Source organism: Lissotriton helveticus, chromosome 4_1 (genome assembly GCF_964261635.1).
Source record: "Lissotriton helveticus chromosome 4_1, aLisHel1.1, whole genome shotgun sequence".
Taxonomy (NCBI): domain Eukaryota; kingdom Metazoa; phylum Chordata; class Amphibia; order Caudata; family Salamandridae; genus Lissotriton; species Lissotriton helveticus.
Window position 1 is genome coordinate 375,310,294 of NC_136063.1, and position 22,201 is coordinate 375,332,494.

The window sequence follows — 22,201 nt, forward strand, 5'->3', positions numbered from 1 at the left end:
GGTCGTCTAGCACAAACACGCCCAAACACCCAAACGTATCGAACCGCAGACTCTGGTCGATCCGAAAAAGGTCGTCGAACCAAAGAAGGTCGCCGAACCACAAAAAGACAGTAAAACCAACAAAAGTCGTCGAACCGAAAAAGGTCGCCGACCCGAAAACAGCTGCAGTCGAGCCGAAGACAGCTCCACAGCCAAAGGCCCTCGAGCCAAATACTCAAAAACGAGTAACTAAGCCAAAAACATCAACAACAAAGCCACGGACAGTTGAGGAAGAACTCTTCCATCCTGATCCAGTGAGTGAGGAACAACCTAAACTATATATAGACCCTGAAACAGGACACGTTACAGTTCATCACCGGTTAAAGAGACCATTGGACACGGACACTCCTTCCACTGTTCCTCCAAAGAGAAAAGACTTCGGAACATCTCCCTCAAAGCCTTTCACTCCTCCTCCTTTCTTTCCTAACATGCCCTTTGTGCCTTACTCTCATACACATTCAGACTATGGTGAAGGAGACAACATGGGGGAAGAATCTCAGGATAATTTGGGGGAACCAGAGGATCATAATGCACAGGATGACACATGGAATGACCAGAGTGATCCATATGAACCACAACCCATCCCTGACACCTCCCCATACCCTACAAAGCCATCGCCTACTGACGACACCATTGTTTTTAACCAATCGCTAGATAGGGTAGCAAAATACCATGGTGTAGACATGCACACTGACCCTATAGAAGATTTTCTATTCAACACTTTTCCTACTTCTGAAAAAGTGTAAGGACACTTCCTATGTTAAAAGGGGTACTAAAACACGCGCCAGACATATTCAAAGACCCAGCCAGAGCACGTGTACTCCATCCCAGAATTAAGAAGTATAAATCAGCCCCTACAGACCCTACTTTTATTAACTCCCAGTTGCCCTTAGACTCACTAGTTGTAGCAAACGCTCGAAAGAGCTAATTCACAAACAGGAGATGCTCCCCCTCCTGACAAAGAGACTAAGATATTAGAAGCCTCAGGCAAAAGAGTGGTGTCAGGACCCTAAAATCACAGGTGGCTCTGATTCAGCACCGAAAGCATCAACAAGAAGATTTGAGACCAATTGGGGGTTCCTGGTCAGATAGAATACGATAGCGGAACCTCAAGATGGCCGCTGCTTGTGGGCAGAGGTCAGCGGTCTAGTTCATGGTCCTCCGGTGCAGCCGAGTCCAGGTGGAGCGCGTGCTTGATGAATCTGCGCACTTCACCAGAGATTCGACAGTGAGGAGATGTTTCCCTGAAGTTCCAGCGCGCATTTAGAGAAAGGAGAATTCTGAACAGAGAGCACAGCTTGTGAACGTTCGTTGGCAACAACAGCAGAAACTCAAGCGGCAAATCTTACCTGACCACAGAACTAGAGTTCACGTCGAACAGCGAAGCTGGACCCAGCGGCTGACAAGAGAAAACCAAAAAATAGAGATAAGTAACTAGAACTAGTTTGTTATTAAAGTAATGACGTTATAGAATCTAAAGGTAGAAAGATACTTACCGGAGATAGAGACTGAAAAATCTTTTGGTGCAGTGTATAAATAAGACAAGCCCAATGGAAGTGATCCTAGAGAAAAAAAAAATAAGAGAATAGAAGACCAGGAATAAATTAAAATCCCAAGAGAAGATATACGAAGAGTACACGATTAAACAGAATAGCTAATCAGTAAGTAGATCAAGAGCTTAATAAATAAATAGGTTATATTAGCTTATGCACATAATAGTTAACTCTGGTGTCCTTTAAACCATAGGAAAGGTTGGCAACAAAATAATAAGAAGCATATGAGAATAAGACTACAGGAGTTACTGGAAAGAAGTGAGTAAATTAAAAAGAGTAGTTATTTCAAAAAAGAGAATTAGGGAGATCCTAGAAACTAATCCACGTACATGTAATTGTGCATTGCAGGGAAAAACGTAAGAAGCCAAATTCCCTAGCCAGTACAAGAAAAGGAAGACAAACGGAAGAGGGGCAAGACTCTTGGAAGCTTATGGTAGGTCAGAGGAAGAAAAAGTCAAGATTAGAATAGAGTAGAGTAGTCTTAGGAGAATCTAATTAGTGTTGTTTTCCTTCAGGTACTCCAATCGGTAGCGGTCTGCAGGTCGGACTGACGAGAGGAACCAGCCAAGAAAGTCTCTTCTTGTTTATTATTTTATCCACCCCCCCCCCCCCCCCCCCGAGGTAACCAGTTGGAGATTCGTTTACTCGAGCTCTGGATTGTTACCAGGGGTGGATTTGGGATCAAGCATCTCTGTTCCTGTGCAGTTACCTAAGGAGTTTTCTCATAGTCTGACAGAGTGAAGTGCCCAAGTTGCACCTTGCACCCGAACAGAGATGGCGGAGGGAATAGACATGCAAGGGTTAGGAGTAATCTTAGACACCATTCAAAAAGAGCTAAGCGCAGTCAGAGCGGAAAACCAACATATGAGGTTAGAAATGGCAAATTCTAGAAAAGAAACGTCAGAATTAGTACAAAGATTTAGACAACCTTTCAGTTCAGGACCGGAGGCGCCAAGTGCCTTGTTAGATAGCACAAACAGAACGACCACACAAGTTATTCACTCTTTAACCCCAGTTATACCCCTAGCTGCCCCAGAGCGATTCAGTGAAGATCCACAAAAGGCGCAAATATTCATTACACAATGTTCATTGCATTACATGTGTCGCCCTTCAATTTTCCCTGATGCACAATTTAAAGTCTCATTTGCATTGTCCTACCTGAGTGGGGATGCCGCGCCATGGTCTTTGCCACTGATAACCAGAGACGATCCGATATTGAGGAACTACGAAGAATTCAAGGAGGAGTTTCTTCGAATATTTGACAGGAGAAGAATTTCTCAAGTGGTGGACAATGAATTGCTTGACTTGAAGCAAGGAAATCGAGATCTGGTATCCTATTTGGCACAATTTAATAAACTCGTGGTGGAAACAAATTGGCCAGAGAGTAAGCAAGCTGCAGTCTTTTATCACGGCTTGAAGGATGAACTTAAGGACGTGTTGGCCGGAATTCCTAACAGACCCACCGAAATCTCCGCCCTGGTGGATTTAGTTTTAGAAATCTATTTTCGACAAGGAGAAAGAAAATGCGAGAAGAGAATTCAGGCCAACGGTTCCGAGGCTTGACCGTGTGAGGTCGGAAGGTAGCCGAAGTATTGAAGGGCATTTGGGTGCGGAGCCTATGCAAATTGGCACAATACGGGGTCCTTTGTCGAAGGAAGAAAAAGAAAAAAGACGAACAAGTAACCTGTGTATGTATTGTGGAGCTGGAGGTCATTTTGTCAGAAATTGTCCCAAGAAACCAAAAACAAGTTTCAAGCCGAAGGAAAACTAGTGGCACGATCTGAGTTGAACAGGTGGATGCGAAGCTAGAGAAAACTCCAGATGAGCACAGAGCACAGAGTCGCTAATACCCTACAGTCTGCGGCCCCTCACTTGATTTTATCAATGGAAGTTAAGTTTAGACATGTAACATTGACCGGAGTCTCAGTAATGATAGACTCAGGAGCCACTGGGAACTTTTGCGATTTAAAATTTGCAGGAAGAGTAGGAATACAGGCAATTAAGAAGAGCAGAAGCGAACCTGTTAGAGCTGTTGATGGGACGAATTTATCATCTGGTCCCATAATAAGTCATACAGAAGTAATTCATCTAATTTCAAATAATGGTCATGAGGAGAAGATCCTATTTAATTTGATCGATGCCCCACAGTTTGAATTAATACTTGGCCTCCCTTGGCTCACAGAGCACAACCCAACGATTGATTGGAGCAACAGGACAATAAGGATGGATTCCAAGTATTGTCTGGAAAATTGTTTTGAGGAAAAAGAGAGTATGCAAGAGTTCAATCCAGCCCACTCTGTGTCAAACTGGAGGATCAATATGTGTGATCAATGCACTAGAGATACCTGAAGAATGTAAGGATTTTCAGTATTTATTCAATGAGGTGGAAGCCAAACAACTTCCTCCACACAGAGTCTATGACTGCAAGATCGAAATTGAACCTGGTTCTAATCTACCTTGCAGCAGAGTGTACGCCTTAACCGAAAAAGAGCAGTCACCTAAAAGAATACTTAGATAAGTACCTTGCAAATGGTTTCATTCGACCCTCTCAATCCCCGGTCTCGTCGCCTTTGTTTTTCGTGCCGAAGAAGGAAGGGGATTTAAGGACCTGTATCGACTACAGAGCGATCAACAGAATCACCAAAAAAAATCGATACCCGTTACCTCTAATATCAGTTTTATTGGACCAAGTGAAAGGTGCCCAAATATACACAAAACTCGACCTGAGAGGTGCTTACTATTTGGTCAGAATGCGGGAAGGCGATGAGTGGAAGACTGCCTTCAGAACCCGATTTGGATTGTTCGAATATCAGGTCATGCCTTATGGTCTTTGCAATGCCCCAGCCGCCTTTCAGCACTTCATCAATGATGTACTAAAGGAGTTTATCGATCAATGTGCCATAGTATACATAGATGACATTCTAATTTACTCCGCGGATCAGGAACGGCATCAGGACCAAGTGCGAGGGGTTTTACAAAAATTACGAGATAACAGACTGTTAAACTGGAGAAATGCGCTTTTAACGTCTCCCAAGTAGAATTTTTGGGCTTCGTCATCTCCCCTAATGGTATACTTATGGACCCGCGAAAGATCGAAGCAGTGGTGAATTGGATATCCCCTCAGAGTGTAAAAGAGGTTCAAAGCTTCATTGGATTTGCCAATTTCTATCGAAAGTTTATCAGTGAGTTCTCACAAAAAATGTTAACGCTTACTAAACTGCTCAAGAAAGGAATCCAGTTTGAATGGGCAAGAGAAGCTGAGGAGACCTTCTATTCCTTGAAGCAAGATTTCACGTCCGCTCCAATTCTTCAACATGCTGATCCCACTGAACCTTTTTATGTCGAAACAGACGCTTCAGATCAAGCTGTTGGAGGAATTTTATCTCAACGGAACAAGCATTCAGGACAATTGCATCCAGTCGCCTATAGATCTAGGAAACTGTCCCCAGCTGAAATTAATTTACCATCACCGAGAAGGAGCTTTTGGCGACGCTTTCAAGGAGTGGCGACATCACCTTATGGGAGCTCAGCATCAGGTGACAGTATTTACAGACCATCGTAATTTAAAGTTCCTGAAAACGGCCAGAACACTGACTCCGAGGCAGTTGCGATGGTCGTTATACTTTGCCGATTATGATTTTGTATTTACCTACTGGCTTTGAACACAAAACGGGAAGGCTGACGCCTTATCCAGAATTGATACCGAAAATCAAAAGATGCCCTAGGAGAATCAATCTATCATTCCGAAGGAAAAGTTAATTGGAGTTACAACCTCTGTCAATCTTGAAACTAGTGTATCCGAAGTGATGAGTCCAGAGGCTATGCTAGATTGGGTTAAGGAAAAAGAAGGCAGAAACATAATTCGTCAACTCACTTACTTTCAAGGACATTTGTATATTCCCACCAAAGAATTACCGCCACAAGTAATGCAAGAGTGTCATGATGCAAAGTTAGCAGGACACAAGGGAGAAGCGAAAACCAAGGAACTGATCAAAAGACATTATTGGTGGCCGGAGATGGCTAAGGATATCGAGGAATATGTTAAGAGCTTAATAAATAAATAGAAGGTTCTATTAGCTTACGCACATAATAGTTAACTCTGGTGTCCTTTAAACCATAGGAAAGGTTGGCAACAAAATAATAAGCATATGAGAATAAGACTACAGGAGTACTGGAAAGAAGTGAGTAAATTAAAAAGAGTAGTTATTTCAAAAAAGAGAATTAGGGAGATCCTAGAAACTAATCCACGTACATGTAATTGTGCCGTGCAAGGAAAAACGTAAGAAGCCAAATTCCCTAGCCAGTACAAGAAAAGGAAGACAAATAGAAGAGAGGGCGAAGACTCTTGGAAGCTTATGGTAGGTCAGAGGAAGAAAAAGTCCAGATTAGAATAGAATAGAGTAGAGTAGTCATAGGAGAATCTAAATAGTGTTGTTTTCCTTCAGGTACTCCAATCGGTAGCGGTCTGCAGGTCGGACTGACGAGAGGAACCAGCCAAGAAAGTCTCTTCTTGTTTATTATTTTATCCACTCCCCTCCCCCCCCCCGAGGTAACCAGTTGGAGACTTGTTTACTTGAGATCTGGTTTGTTACCAGTGGTGGATTTGGGATCAAGCATCTCTGTTCCTGTGCAGTTACCCAAGGAGTTTTCTCATAGTCTTGACAAGTGGCCTCACAGGCTGCATATTCCTGTAGGATTGCAAACACACAGGCTCTATTAGCATGCTACGATAGAGCACATTACGACCAACTTGAAGGTTTACTGCAACACCTGCCAGACCTTTTAAAGCTATAGCGAACGACCTCATACAGGAAGGCAAATTAATAACTAATGCTTCCATTAAATGTACGCTTGACGCAGCTGATACATCAGCTAGGTCCATTAATACTAGCGTATTACTACGCAGGCATGCGTGGCTAAGCATCTCTGGTTTTAAGAACGAGGTGCAATCCACCATCCTCAACCAACCTGTAAACCAAAATTTCCTGTTTGGCCCTGCGGTAGATACCATCTTGGACAAAATGAAAAAAGATACTGAAACTGCTAAGTCTATGGGCGCACTTCAGTTTCAACAACCAAGAAGTTCCTTTCGTCGCTCCTCCTTCAGAGGCTCAGGGAGAGGCAACACATCACAAACTTCCTCAACATTCAAAAGTAACACCCAGAGCTCCGTTAATAAAAGCTCAAACAGGGGGGGTTATAGAGGCAACAATAACAAAGGCCGGGGACATGGCGGCAATGACACCAGAGCCTCCACCGCCACCAAACAGTGACTTGATCACACTCCCTCCAGACCACTCCACACCGGTCAGAGGCAGAATACAACAATTCCTACCAGTCTGGACCGCCATTACCACAGACAGGTGGGTGAGACAAATTATCCAGTATGGTTACTGCCTGGAACTCACTTCTACCCCTCCCAACAGACCACCCAAACACCGTCCTATGTCCAAAGAACACATCATGCTGTTACAACAAGAGGTCACATCCATGCTACAAAAGGGAGCGATAGAGCCAGTCCCTTTTCAACACCAAGGAACAGGAGTATACTCTCTATACTTCCTAATTCCCCAAAAAGATGGATCCCTCAGACCCATACTTGACCTCAGACCTATAAACCAATACATACTCTCAGAGCATTTCCATATGATTACTCTACAACAAGTACTCCCGTTACTCCAACAAGGCGACTACCTTTCTACATTAGACCTCAAAGATGCATATTTTCACATACCTATACATCCAGCTCACAGGAAATATGTCGGGTTCACAATAGAAGGTCAACATTATCAATTCAAAGTTCTCCCCTTCGGGGTAACTACAGCCCCAAGAGTTTTCACAAAATGTCTAGCAGTAGTAGCAGCACACCTCAGAAGACAACACATCCACGTGTTTCCATACCTAGACTATTGGCTCATAAAGGCCAACTCGTACGCGCAGTGTGCAAGCCATACGTCTCAAACAATCCAGCTGCTGCACCATCTGAGTTTTTCCATAAATTACCCAAAATCACATCTACAACCCTCCCACATACAGCAATATCTGGGAGCTACAATAGATACCTCAGTGGCAAAGGCATATCCAAATCCAGTCAGAATAGCCAACATGCAGACTCTCATCCAAAGGTTTCAGCCACAGCACTCTCTGCCAGCTCGAGTAATCATGCAGCTCATAGGCATGATGGCCTCCTGCATATTCATTGTCCCTCATACCCGATTTCAAATACGCCCATTGCAAGAATGCCTAGCACGGCAGTGGAACCAAGCTCAAGGACAACTAAAAGACCCAGTGTTGGTAGACAGTCGCGCTTACAACTCTCTGCAGTGGTGGAACCCACAAAACCTTTCCAAGGGGTGACTGTTCCAAGAGCCGGTTCCACAAGTAGTATTTGCAGCAGACGCATCACTGACAGGTTGGGGAGCCCACCTACTTCAATACACAGTCCAAGGGCTCTGGACAATGAAACGGAAGACATTGCATATCAACCACTCAGAGTTGCTAGCAGTATTTCTGGCACTGATAGCATTCCAGAAATACTTGTGTAACAAGGCTGTGTCGATCCGGACGGACAACATGACAGCCATGTACTACTTCCAGAAACAAGGAGGGACACACTCCACAGCTGTCTCACCTAGCACAGAGCATACGGAGGTGGGCAATTCCCAAAAACATTTTTCTCCTCACAGAACACCTACCAGGGAAAGACAATCAAATGGCAGATCTGTTAAGCAGACACGGCTAACAGCTGCACGAATGGTAGATTCACCCTCAAGTTCTCCAACCATTCTTCCAAAAATGGGGGAATCCAGAGATAGATCTGTTTGCCACAAAAGAAAACTCAAAATACCAGTACTTTGCCGCCAGTTTCCCACACCCGTTGTCACAAGGCAATGCGATATGGATGAACTGGTCAGGCAGATTTGCGTACGCTTTTCCACCAGCCCCACTGATTCCGCTGGTGGCACGCAAACTACGCCAACAGTCACTCACAATGATCCTGGTTGCTTCTACATGGGCAAGACTCCTGCCCCAGCTCTGATGGCTCCACATGAATCCGGGCCAATGCCTGCCGTGCCACTACAGTCTACGGCGGTGCCAATGCTCCCAGCCACACCAGCCCCATTTTGATCTTTTGGAGGAATGGGTGGTGTTGCTGGACCTTTTAGAATACCAGCCTTATCAGGATATGGACTGGTGTGAGGAACTGGGTGATGGCAGCAGACTGGATAAGTCTCCAGATACCGGCATACTTTATCCAGCTACCATGGTTGCAGAGGAAAGAGCCACATATGCAAAGGTGGTGCAGAGGACGGCTGACTTGTCCTCAACCTTCAGTTGCCTTCTGTAGCAGTCAAGACCAAGATCCTGAAAGGTGCTGCAACCAGGAGGCTCCTCCTCGGAACCCCTTCTCCCATTCAACGAAGCCCTCAACAATGCTGTTCTGGGGACCTGGTCTAAACCTAGCTGAGGGGTTCCTATGAATGGGCGACCCAAACTTCCTCACTTCCCACCCTACCTCTGAGAGCTTGGTGGTCCAAGCTTCCACTTCCCATGGTGCGTTCCCTGCCACTCCCCGAACAGGGAATCCAAGAGGATGCACCGCTTGGGAAAGAAGGTTTTCTTCTGCCTTCCTTGCATTGCGATAATTGAACACTGCATGCTTATTAAGCCAATACTCCCACATGCTGTGGGAAACAATTGCGCACATGCTACCACAAGGGGTCATTCTCTCCCAAGCAGTCACAGACTGAGGCGCAGCGAAGTTCAGTATACACTGTGCATTAGACATGACCAACTCCAAGGCTGCACTGGCTTTAGCCGGCACCATGCGTTTTGCTGATGGCCAGCCAGGTTGGAGGCTGTTTTTGGACCGGGGGGGGTGGAGGATTTTTGTTACCGGGAGCAGGTTTTGCAGCATAGCTGCAATATCTGACCCATGTAACAAAAGCAGCTGCAGTGTTTACCACGTGTACCCACCCTCGATGCCCCACCTCCCCTGCATCCAGTCAGACTCCATTGCCAGGGAAGGTTTCCGTTCCCAGTCCAGCCTTGACCGACTCGCTATGCAGATTATTTTCCCTACCGTGGTCCTCAGATGTCATGCCTGGCTGAGAATGTCTGGCTTTTTGGGGGATGTCCAGGCTTCCCTCATGGACATGTCCTTCGATGGCACCCGTCTCTTCGGAGACCAGGCAGACTCTGCGCAGGAGTGCACTCAGAACTCACAGGTACTGCCAAGTCCTTTGGCCTCTTGGCTGTCCCACATCATCCCCAGTTTGCCTTTCGCGGCAACCGTGCACACCCTCACAGCCACCAAGCCGCACAAGCTTCTCGTCCTCTGCATGGACAGGGGTGTGGGTCTGGTAGCTGTTATCTGGTCCAACCACCACCCACCCAGCAGCTGCAGCCACCAAACCTTCATAATCTTGCCCTTTTCGAGCATGGACGTCCAGTGGGTGGCAGAATCCTGCATCACCTCCACCACTGGTAGTCCCTCACATCGAACAGGTGATTTTTGCAGATCGTCCGAAGGAGCTACTGCCTCCCCTTCAAGACTACCGCTCCCTCCATGTCCCCATCTTACGACTGGCTGATGGAGGAGAGGTATTAGACTTGGCTTTTTCAGCGGGTTTAACTCCAAACGGTTTGCTTTTTGGCCTCCTGTTTTTGTTATTAGGACTCTGGGCACTTTACCAATGCTATTCAGTGCTAAAGTGCATATGCTCTCCTTGTAAATTGTGTTTATGGATTGGTGATTCCATGATTGGCTTAGTTGATTTAAGTCCCTAGTATAGTGCACTGTGTGTGCCCAGGGCCTGTAAATCAAGTGCTGCTAGTGGGCCTGCAAACACATGATGACGATGGACGGAGTGTTGAAACTTTTCAGACGCTCACCCCCAGTCACAGATCGGGGTTGAATCCATCATCGTTCTTTAGCTCACTTAGTCACCTCAGTTCAGACCCAGCTATTTGCAAATCAGTCTTGACCCTGTGCCTCATGGGTATAGTCCAGCCCGAACTGCCAAGCCAGGTCTGCCCTGAACTGGAAACCAGCAGTCTTGGGCCAGTTTCAGGGTAACGCCCCATATCAGCCAGGCTAGCTTGAATCCAGTAGCAAAGTGAGCAAGGGACCCATGTCTGGGCATGCCTTGCCTACTTAGGGTGAACAAAGCAAACATAAGATGACGATGGACGGAGTGCTGAAACTTTTCAGACGCTCACCCCCAGTCACATATCTGGGTTGAAGCCATCCTTATTCTTTAGCGCACTTCGCCACCTCAGTTCTAATGGGCCCGCAGCACTGATTGTGCCACCCGCATGAGCAGCCTGTAAATGTAACTCAGACCTGCAAGTGCAGAGTCTGCACGCCGTTTGTAACTGCCGTGTCGACCTGGCAAGTGCACCCACTTGCCAGGCCCTAATCTTCCCTTTTCATACATGTAAGACACCCCTAAGGTAGGCCCAAGGTTGCCCCTGGGCAGGGTGCAGTGTATGTGAAAGGCAGGACAAGTGTGCGACATGTCCTGATAGTGAAATACAGTGTATTAAGTATTTTACTGTTGAAAGGCGATCTGTCCCATAGGATAGAATGGCAGTTTATTTATAACTTCTTATAACTATAACTTCCCATTTGGACAAGATAGAAAGATGAAGTTTAGTATGCCTGAACTCAAAATATAAAAATGCATCTTTTAGAAAAAAATATTTTTATATTCTGTTTGAAAATGCCACTTTTAGAAAGTGGGGATTTTCTTGCTTAGCCATCCTGTGCACCTCTGCTGGTTTGTTGATTTACTGTCTGGCTTTGGAGTGACAGGGCTGTGGGTGTGCGTTCTCGCAGAAGGCCTCTGGAACGGAGCATGTAAAGTTGGTGTCCTGCCTTTCCTGAATGAGTCGGGTGGGGCTGGGCTGAATAGACCTGGGCTGCAATCCGAGTAGTGGGAGGAGTTATCACCAGCACCTGAATGGGACTGGTCTGCATGGTGGGAGGAGATTTCCCTTGCACCTGAATAGGCCCGTCTACTCCTCCTGCCGGGAAGATGGGCCAGAGAGGACTAAACTGGTTTGGACTAAGCACAGAGCCTCTCCGCACCAAGCAAACAAATGAGTTTGCTGTATAAGTATTGGGGCCCAGAACTTTAGATTACTGCTGAACTAAGGAACATGCCTGGAAGAAGAGCTGGAAATGCGGTCAGGAGGAACTGCCACTTTGCTGTGTGCTTTGCTGTGTTGCTCTGCTGCTTGCGGCTTCTGACTTGGCCTGATGCTTGCTGCTTCTGTCTTGGGCGGTACAAAAAGGGGGTGGTGATGGACGGAGCATCAGAACCAATCAAACACTCACACCCAGTCAAAAGATCTGGGTTTGATCCATCACCGTTCTTTAGCCCACTCTGCCACCCCAGTTCAGACATGGCTATATGCAAATGAGTCTGACCCTGTGCCTCATGGGAACAGTCCAGCCCCAACTGCCAAGCCATGCCTTCCCCGGACCGGAAACAAGCTTCCGAGGACCGGTTTCTGGCATTCCAGCCGTCTTCAGCCCGGCTTGCTTGAATCCAGTGGCAAAGTGAGCAAGGGACTCACGTCTGAGCATACCCTGCCACACTTATGGAGGCCAAAAGCGGTACAAAAAGGGGGTGGTGATGGACGTATCGCTTTGTTCACCCTAAGTGTGGCAGGGTATACTCAGACGTGAGTCCCTTGTTCACTTGGCCACTGGATTCAAGATAGCCTGGCTGATGAGGATTATGAATCCGAAACCGGTCCCAGGATGCTTGTTTCCGGTCCAGGGAAGATAAGGCTTGGCAGTTCGGGCTGGACTGTTCCCATAAGGCACAGGGTCAGACTGATTTGCATATAGCCATGTCTGAACTGGGGTGGCTGAGTGAACTGAAGAATGGTGATGGATTAAACCCAGATCAGTTGACTGGGGGTGAGTGTTTGATTTGTTCAAACCCTCCGTCCATCATCCCCTTTTGTATTGCTTCTGTCTTGGGCAGTAAAAGGACTGGACTGTACTTTCATCATTCTGCTGTTAGAGGTTTCTCCAAAGGCTTGAAGTAAAGCTTGCCTCCTGTTGGAAGTCTCAGGGAGATAAAAGACTTCAGCGAACTCAAAGGAATCTAGGAACCTGCCAAGAAGAGCTGGAAGAACTGCCAGGAGGAGATCTGCCTCTTTGCTGTGTTAGTGCTTTGCTAGGTTGGCCTGCAGTTGCTGCTTCTGCCGTGGGCAGTGAAAGGACTGGACTGAACTTTCTTTACTTGTGCTGAGGGCTTGAAATATGAAATGAAATTAAATGAATTCGTACTTGTATAGCGCACTTATACCCTGGTGTCTTGGCGCTGTACGCATACCGCTGTGGAACCCTTCCTGGCTTTTCCCTGTGAAATGCCCACTCGTGGGCACCTCCGAGGTGAAGCCAGGCATCCCAGCGCTGTTGGGGCCGTTGTGGAGATTAAGCAAGCTATTGCCCAGAGTTGCAGAGTGGGACCCATGATTAGATTAGGCGGCGAGAATTATCAGGTCCGAGGAAATTGAGCCCAAGACCCGCCGAGGCGGGAATTGAACCCTGGTCCGGGCCAGACCTCTGCATCAGGGTCTGCCGCTCTAACCCTTGAGCCACACATCTCCAAATAGAGCTTGCCTCCTGTTCTGAAGTCTCAGGGACCGCTAAGACTTCACCGACCTCTGGGTACTGCCTCTGGAACCGTGTTTTTAGTTGCCATAGAGGGGGGAATGAAGCCAACGCCATCACAGACTCCGTAGCTGGCTGTGTGTTCTGAGGGCACCGCAAAGGGCACAGTCGCATCTCGTACCGCAGCCCTGGTCTCACCGAAGACCTCTGCTGCCGCCACCGAGCCGCTGCTTGCACTGTGACCTGTGTGCACTGCACTCTGCACAGCCTCGCTTCATTTCGCCACCCTGGTGTCATTGACACAGTCGCTGCTTGCTGACTTGACACCCGTGACCTCACTGTGGCCTGGGAGCACCACTTGTAAGTCTCACGGCACACCGACCCGATTCACACCGCTGTCCAGACCGACCGACGCCAGCTCCCAGCTTCTGGCTCTGTCGCCTGCACCGCGATCTGTCAGCACTGCATTGAGCACTGCCTTCACTCTGCACCGCAACACTGGTTTCGCCAACGACGCTGGACGACCGTCACCGAGTCCCTGCCTGCACCGCGCCTTGAGGGCGCTGCCCCGCTACGCATCGCAACCGCGATGGATGCAATGATTGGCCCACACCAACATGAATCGCCGCAGTGAAAAGGTACTGTTAACAAGTTTTCTGACACCACGACCGACATGGTCGGATGGAACTGTTGGATTCTGTTCTCCGCTCTGCGGTAGCACCGGACCAAGCTACAGACTTCAAGGAACAGAATTTTTAAGGTTATTCTTGCAAAGTGCATATTTTTAAGTACTGTTTTGATCGTTTTTGGTCTTGTTTTGAAAATATAAAGTATTGGATATTTTTTAAACTGGTGTGGTGTCATTTTGTATTGTTTTCACTATATTACTGTTGGTTATGTGAACATGCTTTGCCTCTGAGATAGGTGTGACTGCTCGTGCCAAGTGAGAATGGGGGTGATCAGGGGTTATTTCACTAGTGTATCCCGCTTATCCGGACTAGGAAGTAGGGCCCCACATTGGACAAAGGTGCAAACCATTGCCAACTAGAGACCCCCATTTCTAACCAGAAGGAACACAGAACACCTCTGATTTAACTGGTCCACGGTGTTTTTAATCTTGCCATCGATCATTAGTTCCCAGAACTAAATGTCTAAAATCCTATAGGGAGCTATAGACCATTCTAGTCTTCTAATCTATTTGACACAGCGCCCACTATTATCACTGACCGATAAGCAGTTAGCACAGGCAGTGAAAAGATCCTGACTAAAGAGCTTCTGCTTAGGGGCCCACCTAAACATTGCACTGCCTGCCTGTTGTGGGAACAGAATCCAATGATGAAGCATACCCCCAAGGTGGGTGAGTATTCTTGTCCCTGAAAGGATTTCTTCCTTTCTTTCCTATGGGGACGATCACCCCCATAGATCATCCTGTGTAAAATTGGAGTATCAAACTAAGAAGGTCATATCTGGGCTATGAGTGACACATACACTGGAGCTTCGCTCTAGTTGTCTTTTTGATGTCTGTATGAAGACCCTTTCTGCATGATTGCCCCCTAACATTTTGACAGATACCTGATGCAATTTGACTGAGTGTGCCCTTGGTCCCTGCCAATCAGAATCCCAGGGCCTGTGTTTGTTTCCCTAAACTGTACCATTGTAAAGGGCAGCTATTATACCAAGGGCAGCGTAGCCTAGGAAAGGCCTCTGGCTGCAGCATGTATTCTGCCACCCTCAGAGACCTCTCACCACAAACATGCACCACTGCCATTGCAGCCTGTGTTTTGGTGCAGCTAAAAGAGAAGATTTGACATGGCACACATCCCTGTGTGCCATGCATGCCCAGCACTGCATGAGGCCTAGGTAAGTCTCCCTTAAAGCAGGGGCCCTATGTCTCATGTGAGGGTCTATCTGCAGGAGCAGGTAGGCTCCTAAAATTTCTAAGGCCATTCTTAGATATTATAAGTATGCTCAGTTAAACCATCCCGAGTATATGGGGTGGAAACTGGTCATTACAAGTTTCCTAGCACCATAATGGCTTTACTAAATACTGGGATGTTTGGTATTAAACATATCAGAATAATAAACTTGCACTGATCCCGGTGTCCATTTTTTATTTATTTATTTATTTATTTATTTTTTCCCTGCACTCCGGGGCCTGTTATCAGGATCAGGCCCCCTTCCTGTCGCACCCCCTTTAGGCAGAAAGACAGGTAGGAAAAAGTGAACCAGCCCAGAAAAAGTGCCCACCTCTGCCAACCCCACTCCTCAGGTGGGGGAGGGAAGGTGAAGCCTACACTTCAGAGCCCACCATCCTGCAGATGGCAGGCACACTCCAATCAGTGTGATTAATGGTGCCCACCCATGTGGGGTGAGCACCCTAAGGATAGTAGTAGCACATTGGCTAATACCTCAAGTCACCTTAAACGCCCCCTAAATACAGCATTGAGTGGCCAGCTCTGAACCCGGACCTCATATTCGACTCGACAAGGATGATCGAAGAGCCGTGCTGCAGAAGAAGAGGATGGAACTGCTTTGGCCTCAGCCCTATTCGCCTGATTCCTGCTTCGGATCCCCTGCAAGCGGAAAGTGGCGTGTCCTGCAGCCAGCAACCTCCAAAAACCCCTGGGACCTGACCTTCCTTTCCTTCCCATTGGACTCTGATCTCCTGTGGACACCGTATTTGTCCAACATCAACCCAAGCAAGGACTCCAGAGTGGTGAGACGCGTCCTCACCACTCTGCACCTGACGCCCAATGCCAGAGTCCAAATGGCCTAACACCCCTGCGAGGTCCCCCCTGCCGATCCAGACTTGGGATGTGGCATTGGACAACCCAGCTGACCTTCTCGACACCTGGAACCTCATCCTGGAGGATCCACCCGACTGGAATTGGTGAGAAAAACCCAACACGAAAAGATACCCCTGCATCCGCAGCCCCTGAGTAGTGAGGTGCCCATCCAACGGTATCCTGGTGTCCATCAACTCTTCAAGTTCCTCCTCCTGCCGTTAGTTCCCTTCGTCTAGTCTGCTGACTTTTCCTCAACCAACAACCTCTATAGGAGAGTGTTCATGTTGTGTCCAAATAAGTAGAGTCCACATGAGGAATGAGGAAGGTAGAAGTAGGTTTATTCTCACAGGTTGGAAGTCACCACAGAGGTCCCTCACAAAGCAACTCCCATCATCACCAACAGGATACAACTGTCCAGCCTGGAGCTTCCAGGAGACGAGCATTCCAATGTCCCTGGCAACCAAGCATAATGAATGGTGCAACATGCATCTTAACATAGTAAACCTATAATGCATACTAAAATGAAAATAAATAGGGATATAATAATTGATCTCCTGACACCGCCTAAGCACCCTGCGCCGCTGGTGGTGTGGACATGATGCTATCCTGGGACTCCCTTTGCCCTTAATTTATCCTCCGGAGCTTGCCGCCCAATACTAAGTCGCCTGCCGGTAAGCAGACCCCTACCGAGGTGCCCCTAGTCCCATTGGTGCCCTGCACTCTGCACCTTGCCTCCCTAGTGCCATTGGTGGTGCACCTTGAGTGCTAACCTGAACCTTGGTTCTACCTCCCAAAACTCAGTTAACAAAGCAGTTTACTTACCCGGAAACCTAACTCTTCTGTTTTTTAGGTTGCCTAGGCAGCGCTTGTGTTGTCTCTTCGAGACCTGCTGTATTCAGGATATGGGCATGAACCTCCGCCCATCTTAATTGGCGCCAGACACTGTCATTTGTAAATGGTTACTTTTCATTGGTCAGTAGTTTTAGTGGTGCCTCCTTAGTACCGTGTTTTTTCTCTACTTGTTATTTCCAATGAGGACAACCCCTGTTGCATGTGTTGTTGTTAGGTAGGTTTTAATTACAGCCTCCAAGCACTCTAGATAAAGGTCTTTCTCCTGCTTACTTTTACAGGCAAGACACGCTCTCCCACAACAAACGTTTAAAAAAAAAAAAAGAAAAAATTACCCAGCGCGGCATGCCTGAACTGGGATGAAGGCCGCACTTTTCTCTGGTTACTTGTGATCGCCGAATGCAGCTGCATGCCTTTTATTCTATTTATTTACTTTTTTTTTTTACAATGGCGACACCCCCACTTTAGCGTTTTACATCTTAAGCTAAAAACGCTGGTGAGGCGAATGCTTCAGCGCGGGTGATGCGATTGCTTCAAAAGTAAAGAAATAGAAAAAAAAATGCATTTTTTACTTCTATTTCTTTACTTTTGAAGCAATTGCGGCACCCATGCCTTAGCTTAAGATTTTACAGCTAAAGGGCATGTGCTGCAATTGCATTCTGTCATACAAATTGTAAAGGTGCTTTAGTCTTTAAAGGGATTGTACATTTATGTTGGTAGCATGCCAACCTTTCTAACCACAGTCCATAAACCCCTGTTGTCAAAAGGAAATATCAGTGCTGTCGCTCAGGGAACAAGCATTTGCAATGCAATATGTCCCACATTAGTTAAATGCAGCTATTGTCTTTGCAAATATAAAAGTAATACGTCAGACCAACTTTTTTTTTCTATTTGTTCACTTTTGTTACAATGGCATGCCATTGCTACAAAAGTTAATGAATAAAAAATCAAGTAAAAAATAAAGTTGTTTGCCTGCCGTATTATTTTTCCATTTGCAAAGGCAATACCTCTGCATTTAACTAATGTGAAACCTATTGCATTGCAAATGCTTCTCTCCATAGGATTGTATGGTGGGGTTTTCTCAGAAAAATGTTCTGTGTTGAACTTGTTTTTGTACCACAACAAAGTAACTTAGTATCTGCCAAAGAGTTACCCTGCTTGCTAATGTCCTGCACTGCTCAAACTGCGTGATTAGTTTGTTTTGTTCCAAATCAGAAAAGTAACTGAAAAGTAACTAAACAGTAATCTTAAAGTAATTGTCAGTATTCTTAAGCGCTTACAAGTAACAACTTTTTATACACACAATTGGTCTAGATTCAGTCTTGGAGTGTATGACATCATTTCCTGCCTGAGCGTGTACAACAAATGCTTAACACTACCCTCTGATAGGCCTGAGTGCTAAACCACACTACCATAAAAGAGAGTAAGGTATTATCTACTTCCTCCGGGGATCCACTGGACTCGGTGCACACTATACCTAACTGTGGTATAGTATAAACCAAGCCAGCTTCCTACAATGTCACTCGTAACCCTCTGAAAAGCATCCCCATTATTTACAGATAATGGTCTGTATTCTATGTCTTCCTAATTTTGAATCTTTTTCCCCAGAGGACGGGGGGCTCAAGATAACTAATTATAGGCTCAAAGTACATTTTCTGTTAAAAACATAATGCTTTCTAGAAATGGGATTTCTGTAATGTTAATAATTTGATTTCCTCCCATTTTTTTCAGGAGTCTTATACATACAAGGACCCCATTACAGAGTTTGTGGAATGCCTGTATGTTAACTTTGATTTTGATGGTGCTCAGAAAAAACTAAGGGAATGTGAATCAGTAAGTTACAATATTGCTTTTAATTTGTGTTTGATAGGACAATTTGTGTTATAATGTTCACTCCTGCTGATTTGGAAAGTGGATCAATTTGGGCATTGCCCCATACAACACAGTGAGTTGATCAGCCTCGGTTTTCTTCTCTGACGGACCTTGCACCAATGCTACCATACTTGGCCAGACACCCGAAATAACTGTCAACTGCCTACCTAAAACTATTGGTCTGCACTTATTTGGTTATTATAAACACCTGTTAGATACAGCAAAAATTAGCTATCCAGTGCTATCCAAAAAACCAGTTAGCATTAGAAAAGGTTCCCGCAGGGTGTGGAGGAGGAGTTGAATGGTATTTCACTTAACCAGGTTCTGGCGATGTTCTGCTAGCCCATTCAGGCATTTCAAGAGAGTGAACAACCAGATCAGTGTAGCTGGTTGGGTTCTCTAGCTGACACTTGCAGATGTCAACCTTATTTCATACCTTTCTGGGTTTCCATTCCTTTAAAGGTAGCTATTCTGCAGATGAGCTGTCTGAGTTTACATTCATGTACACATTTTGTTCCCAAATATAGGTTCTCATTTTTCCCAGCCATGTTACCATGCAGCCTAACTTAAAATCTTCAAGATGCATTTTTGAGGCAAGCACTAACGCGCTTGAATATTCCCAGAGCTGACTGCTTAGTTGTAAGCATAAATCAATTTTATTGCTGCTCAAAGATTGGACCATACAAGCAATATGTCTCTTCACAAGAGCATGTTGAGATTGTTCCTTTCCCCGTGATAAGAAGGGTACCCTTTTCCTGAGATAAGAAATTCTTACAGCTTCATCCAAATAATATGGTTTTGCAGCATGAATCCTTCTAGTGGTTGGGTCCGGAAACATATTTCCAGCTCCAAAAGAACCCTTAGAAAACCAGAAGATAAGCGAGAAAAACACCAGAGGGGACAGAAGAACAAAGAAGGGGAACTTTCTCCACCCCCAACGAGGGACCCTGCAGGTGGAACCCATGTGGCTGGAGAATGAAGAGAGAGGGAACAGAGGATCATGGAAAATGCCCCCTTTAAGTTCTGCCCCAACCGCCACCATAAATTTGCGCAGGGAGATGCACACGAGGTCTGCAATCTGCTAGCCGAAAGACCAAAGTTAAACCGAAAAAGCTAAGGCTCAAGGTCAAAATTGTGGCCCATCTCCAGGGGAAGAAGGAGTTTGACAAATCCCTGAGACAATTTTGCATCCCGTAAGACCTTCTAAATCCCCAAGTCAGAAGACGAGCAGGCAAACATGGAGGCTCCCTTGAACCTGGAGCTGCATGAGGAACATAGAGGATGACAAGGTTGCAATGTTCAATGAACAAAGGCAGTTCGAGGCCACATAGCATGATCTCCATACAGAGTACACTGAGTAGGGCATAAATGACTACCCATTGAGCCCTATGCTCCCGGACGACTTGCCCTTGTCCAGTATCCTGCTATTCCAGGCGGTACTGATATGCTGCGTTTGAGCTTTTGAAGTTTTTGGAATTGAATTCCCGCACCAAATGAGGAGGTCCGAACTACGCGGACTACCCTCGAGACACAGTGAAGATTGGTCGCTTGCAATACAATTAAGTCTAATAATCCGTTTTATCGCGACCAGCCTAGGATTTTTCAGCACGGCCACAGGAGCATGTAGACCGGTTTCTCTGGGAATTGATCAACACCCAGTGCATCACAGAGGGGGGTACTACAAAGGCCCATCACCCTACCCTGGGTTGCCCCACCCTGTCCTGAAGAAGACCCACATGGCCACGGTCTAACCCATCCTTATGGCTTCAAGACAGGTCGAAACGTCGACGCCTTTTAAAGGGCCTGGACCCTAAAACCATAAGATTATAATTCTATGTAAAATTGTAACTAGAAGCTGCCTACTATTGTGGCCAGGCCAAAAAGGACGGTGATTTACAACCAGTCCACCCCTTTCAATCATACTAATTGTTTCCTTATGTCACTTCCTTGAATTTTCTTTCCTCACCACTACACACCTGAGCACCCTTTACGCACGTTCCCCTTGGAGCAACCTTAATGTGTAAATATCAAACGTAGAGTGTTCAGTAATTCAATTGCGTCACCAATTGACATGAAAATAAAATGCATGGTAAAGTAGAGTCTGGTTTGCTGCACTTCTCGGTTTTTGTTTGATTAATTTATTAAGTATTATGAGCAGATGTATTGTTCTTTAGCATGCTCAGAAATGACTTATTGAATATACTAAAGGTTAACTGATCTCCTTTCTACAAGAAAGGTCAAAGACCATAGTCTTTTGTATCATATTGTACCCAGATCCAAGACCATTTAGGGTGACACCATTTTTAGGTCTCTCCTCTCAATGCGCATGCACATTGAGCAGAGCGAGACTATAGGGACTTAAACAGACTTTACCCAACTGGCGATTTGGTGCTGTGCCCGTGCGCTTTTAGGTCAATGCGCAAGCGCATTGACCTAAAATGCGCGTGCACATCATCAAATCGCCATCTGTTCCCCAGCAGTTCTTCCCGCTCCGCCCCACAAGCTTCCCACAGCGTGCGCTCTGCCTCAGCCGCACTCCTCCCACACCTTTGAAGTGAAGCTTAGCTTCACTTCAAAGGCCCCTGCTGCTTCACACCCTCATCGCCGCTCTCCCCGCTCCGCCCCCTCCCCTGCCCGCCGTGTCGCATTTCTCCTCCCCCCTCACCACAGCAATGCCCTCCGTCTTGTTTTAAGGGCCTGGAACTCTCTTCTCGTGCAGTGCAGGCAGGGTCTAGGGATACTCTTCCCAGGGAATACAGTGCATTCCAAGAATCAAGGCGTCCTTCGTAACCAGTAACGGAGTCCGCCCCATCCTACCAGCATTAAGACACACCCACCTCTGTGCAATGACTAAGTGCAGACGATTCATCCGGGAAAAGGCCCTGCTAAGCCAGGCATTATTAATATATATATATATATATATATATATATATATATATATATATATATATATATATATATATATATATATATATATAGCAGCTCCAGAACATTGTCGGCAGTGCGCATTCTTATGTATTGACTATCATTATGGTCGTCTAACAAGATTTGCACAAACTTGCACTAATTGTTATGCTTTTATAGTTATATTTATGACTGTCTTCTCACCATTCTTACCATTTGAGTCGGATACTGGTGGTATTTTGTGCTTGCGCAATGTCTACATGCACAAGCCCATCTAGGGCTCAATTCAGGACTCATAACTGTTTAAAATGCGATGTTTATTTTATATCGTAATGTTCGGCGCTTGTATTTACATTTGTATAACTATGTATTATAAGGTCGTTTCTTCACTTTAATTCACATTGTGACCGTTTCAAGATGGCGGCCACTGTAGCGTGTTACATGTTAGTCCTTCTTTGCTTATGATTTCAAGAATGACGTCTTTTTAAGCTGACCGGCGCCTCGGCTCTCTGCACAAATTGACAAAGCCCGATGGCGAAACGCGTCTTGTTGCTGTGAGTGTT

At 46.1% G+C, this 22,201-nt stretch overlaps 1 protein-coding gene across 1 annotated transcript in view; it reads left to right on the forward strand.

Moving 5' to 3' along the window:
- Positions 1-22,201, forward strand: part of EIF3E (eukaryotic translation initiation factor 3 subunit E) — a 284,737-nt gene that overhangs the window by 197,447 nt on the left and 65,089 nt on the right. The window contains exon 9 of the mRNA XM_078686880.1: positions 18,594-18,695. Coding sequence (XP_078543006.1) covers positions 18,594-18,695 — 102 coding nt within the window. The remainder of the gene's footprint in view (positions 1-18,593; positions 18,696-22,201) is intronic.